Source organism: Lotus japonicus, chromosome 1 (assembly GCF_012489685.1).
Source record: "Lotus japonicus ecotype B-129 chromosome 1, LjGifu_v1.2".
Classification (NCBI taxonomy): domain Eukaryota; kingdom Viridiplantae; phylum Streptophyta; class Magnoliopsida; order Fabales; family Fabaceae; genus Lotus; species Lotus japonicus.
The window spans coordinates 99,201,643-99,206,125 of NC_080041.1; the positions used below are offsets into that span (position 1 = coordinate 99,201,643).

A 4,483-nucleotide genomic window follows, 5' to 3' on the forward strand; every position below is an offset into this window, starting at 1 on the left:
CTTTGACAACAAAGAGAGACATGCATGGCATACGCGAGTGAACCATGGCGATGGAAGACAACGGCGATGATGGAGAACGGCCCGAGTCCTCATCGGACGAGTCAACACGGCCGGAATCGGAGGACGAACCCGGCGTCGCGGAGGTGGAGGAGGTGCAGCGAGTCATCGAATCGGTGGTTCAATTCGGCGAGTACCGGAGGACGCAGCGGAAGGAGTCTCACAACCTCGCGCGGCGTTTCAAGCTCATGCTTCCTCTCATGGAAGACCTCCGTGACCTTCAACCTCCCGTTCCTGAAAACGGCGTCGTTTGGTTGGTGAATCTCAGGGACGCGCTTCTCTGTGCTAGGGACTTGTTGAGATTGTGCAGCCAAGGAAGCAAGATCCATCTCGTAATTAACCGCACTCTTTCTCATCTCATTGCAAATAATCACGTTTGGTTCTGACATTGGAACATTAAATAATCACTTTTGGGGAAAATTTACGAAGTTTATAGGTTAGAATTGCGAATTGTGTGATTTGAGTGCATGTTTGGAAAAATAAAATTACAATTGATTTTAATACCAAAATTGATCTTGAGAAAATAGATTCGGGTGTGTTTGGATTAGAATTGATTTTGCCAGAATTGGATATGGCGGAATTGAGTTTTGGAAATGTTAAAGTGACGTGATTTATGTTTGGAACATTTACAAGAAAAGTGATATCTTTTTTATAGTTTTGTGGTTGAGCTCCATAAAGCAAGTGAGAATCGATTTTCGTGTGGATGGAGAAGCTACACAAGGTAGCATCAGCCAGAATTGAGTTTTGGAGATTGAAACTCAATTATGAAATGAAACCAAACATCTTTAAATTAGAGTGGATCCACATTGGCCCCTGTATACGCGATTCTGGCCAGATGCAACACACAACCAAACATGTTACAAGTTGATCCTAACATGCTACCAAAGATACTAATAGTTTAAAGTTGTGGTTGCTGTTGCGTCTTGATTCTTAAAATTATGAAAACTTGGAGTTAAATTTAGTTGATGTGATAGGCGGAAATTGCTATAGGGAGGAATTAAAAAATTTGATATTACAGTTGAAATTGTGATTGTCAACAACAATTTAAAACCATGCATAGATACTATGTTTTCCCCCCTCAAAATAAACAAGAGCCAAACATGATTTTGTTTTTTCAGATGTTCTTTCTGAAGCTTTTTGGTTGAAAGAGTTGTTATTAAAATGTGGTATTGATGTTTTCATTTTTTTCTTTGGTTTTAGGCATTGGAGAGCGAGGCGGTTATGATAAGGTTTCAGAATGTGTATGAAAAATTGAGCCAAGCGTTTGATGGTGTTCCTGCTGATGAATTGGGTATCTCAGATGAGGTCCAAGAACAGGTAGGTCTGTTTTCATTTCTCATCCCTCTTTGTGCCTGCCCCTTTGTTTTCTTTTTCTGTTCATTTGTATAGAAGAAATTCCTTTATGAATATTCATTCTTTGGTCATGTTTTTTGTCAATATAATGTTGAAAACCTTTTTTTATTTAAAAAACAATTGTGTGTGGATGACAATGACAAAGATGAAAGTAATGGGTTATATTTTGTGTATATGCAACAAACTGCCATGTGTAGAAGAAATTCCTTTTTTTCAAGAATGAGTTTTGGAAGTATATGGATTTTTATGAAAATTGATTCTTCAATCATGCTTTTATGTCAATATGATTTGAATAACTTCGAAAGAAAATTATGTGTGACTGATATAGTTATACATGTAACCTATTTGTGGAGTATGAATTCTGTTGCCATTCAACAAATCAAGGAAAAATTGGCTCATCTTCCTCACCTTCAACCATGCATTCTGAGATAATCTTTTTATGTGCTTCAGCTTGAGTTAATGCACGTGCAACTCAGGCGAGCCAGAAGAAGGACCGATACACAGGACATAGAACTTGCAATGGATATGATGGTGGTGTTCTCTGATGAGGATGACCGCAATGCTGATAGTGCTATTGTTGAGAGGCTGGCAAAGAAGCTGGAGCTTCACACTGTTGAGGATCTTGAGGTAGAAACAGTGGCTGTTAGGAACCTTGCTACAGAAAGAAAAGGGCAACAGGCTGATAGTACCCAACGGATAATTAAACTTCTAAACAAGTTCAAACAAATTGCAGGCATGGAAGAAAGCAATGTCATTGATGATCCTGTCATGCCCAAGATGCTTGGAAGGAGCACCTCTCTGGTCATTCCTCATGAGTTTCTATGCCCAATAACACTAGAAATCATGACCGATCCTGTTATTGTTGCCAGTGGACAGGTAATCACAGTTCTTGAATATTTTTTCTCTTGTTACCTGTTGACAGGAAAAACAAAAGCCTGAGTTCAAAAGATACTGTACATGTTGCTTTCGGGATAGTTGGTTGATGACAATGATAATAGAGACTCTATGGCCAAACAGTATAGAGTTGGATCCTTGTACCCCTATTATTCTACTAAAAAAAGTCGAATTTCAGTACAAGGTAGGTGAGCAGTGAGGTTGTGCATTGTTCATGTTTTAAGCCTAATAGACTCTTGCATGAGAGGGCGTGTTAGAATTAAATTATGAACTCATTTGTGTTTTCACCCAACAGCTTAAACTTTTAGGATAATTAGTTCATTATAGGTTTAACAACTAGTGTTTGGTAGATTTGACTTCAATGTAGATGTTATGAACCAACTATCTCAAAATCTTAAGTTGTTGGGTGAAGACACATACATGGTTTTATATATACTTTAACATGCCTCCTCACGCAATAAGCCATTGAGCTTGAAGCGTGGACAATTCGCAGACCCACCAACAATGTGCTGAAATTCAATTTTTTTATTAGAATAATTGGGGTCAATAAGGATTGAACTCTAGACCACTTAGTCATAGATGCTATGATACCATTTCATTTTTTTTTCCGACAGCAAATGATATATATCCCAAAAGCTTAAGTCGTAAGACATATGAATGATTTTTATATTATTTATCTAACAGACGTTATACTTTCTCTCTAATATAAGATCCTAACAAAACTTTTTCTTTTTCTTGTCATTATGGGTTCTAATCAAAGACATATGAAAGGGAAAGCATAGAGAAGTGGTTTGAATCCAGCCATAACACCTGCCCAAAGACAAGACAACCTCTGGCTCACCTACAACTAGCACCAAACTGTGCCTTAAAGAACTTGATTGAGGAGTGGTGTGAGAGCAACAACTTCAAACTTCCTAAAAAATACACTGCAGCTCAAGAAAGCTGTCCCATTGAGAACAAAGAGGAGATCCCATCTTTGGTTGAGAGCCTCTCTTCCATTCACTTGGAGGAGCAGAGAAAGGCGGTGGAGAAGATTCGTATGTTGTCAAAGGAAAACCCTGAGAACCGGGTTTTGGTTGCTGAGCATGGAGGAATACCACCACTAGTACAACTATTATCCTATCCAGACTCAAAAATACAAGAGCATGCAGTGACAGCACTTTTAAATCTTTCAATTGATGAGGGTAACAAGAGACTCATATCCACAGAAGGGGCAATTCCAGCTATTATAGAAGTGTTGGAGAATGGAAGTGCTGTGGCTAAAGAAAATTCAGCTGCAGCTTTATTCAGCTTGTCAATGCTTGATGAGCTTAAAGAGATGGTGGGTTTATCAAATGGGATTCCACCATTGGTTGAGTTGTTAAGAACTGGGACAGTTAGAGGGAAGAAAGATGCTATTACAGCACTTTTCAACTTGTCTCTAAGTCATGCAAACAAAGGTAGGGCCATTAGAGCTGGCATTGTGCCACCTTTGCTTGCTCTGCTCAAACAAACAAACTTGGGCATGATTGATGAAGCACTCTCCATTTTACTTCTTCTTGCATCAAATCCAGATGGAAGACAAGAGATTGGAGAGCTCTCCTTCATTGAAACTCTTGTAGAGTTCATCAGAGAAGGAACCCCCAAGAACAAGGAATGCGCAGCTTCTGTTCTGCTTGAGTTGTGTTCAAATAACTCATCGTTTATACTGGCAGCACTTCAGTTTGGAGTTTATGAGCATTTGGCTGAGATCAAAGAAAGTGGAACAAATAGAGCACAGAGGAAAGCAAATGCTATCTTAGAGCTCATAACCAGGAGTGAACAAATTTAATTATCTTGCTTTCTCAATGTAGGTACAAATCTTTTTTTTTTCATAGTAAATTAATTATACTGATTCTTTCACAATTGTTGATGTACAAAGTACAGTTAAAAAGTGTAATTAAATTCATTATAACTATGAAGCACGGACTCTGAAATATGGAGGAGTGTCCCGGTGATGGACACCAACACTCGTGCGACACTAACACACTAACACGACACGTGTCAGACCCAGCAGTACAAAAATTTGTGGCACGGACACTTGAGCCAACACTCCTTTTTTGGTTGGAAACCTCTAGGACACTTATTTGATATCTTTTTCAATAATAATTTTTAAAACTCAAACTGTGAAAGAAATGTTAATTTATCACTTGATGAACCG

At 38.6% G+C, this 4,483-nt stretch overlaps 1 protein-coding gene across 1 annotated transcript; it reads left to right on the forward strand.

Annotated features, from left to right (window-relative positions):
• Positions 1-4,240, forward strand: LOC130728286 (U-box domain-containing protein 15). The gene is made up of 4 exons (XM_057579715.1): positions 1-389; positions 1,258-1,374; positions 1,861-2,286; positions 3,065-4,240. The coding sequence occupies exons 1-4, from the start codon at positions 45-47 to the stop codon at positions 4,112-4,114; spliced, it is 1,938 nt and encodes a 645-aa protein (XP_057435698.1). The 5' UTR covers positions 1-44; the 3' UTR covers positions 4,115-4,240.
• The last annotated feature ends 243 nt before the right edge of the window (positions 4,241-4,483 follow it).

Coding starts and splice junctions, on each gene's coding strand:
- LOC130728286 (XM_057579715.1), top strand. CDS start 45: ATGGCGATGGAAGACAACGGCGATGATGGAGAACGGCCCGAGTCCTCA. Junction 390..1,257: donor AAGGAAGCAAGATCCATCTC/GTAATTAACCGC, acceptor CTTTGGTTTTAG/GCATTGGAGAGCGAGGCGGT. Junction 2,287..3,064: donor TTATTGTTGCCAGTGGACAG/GTAATCACAGTT, acceptor TTCTAATCAAAG/ACATATGAAAGGGAAAGCAT.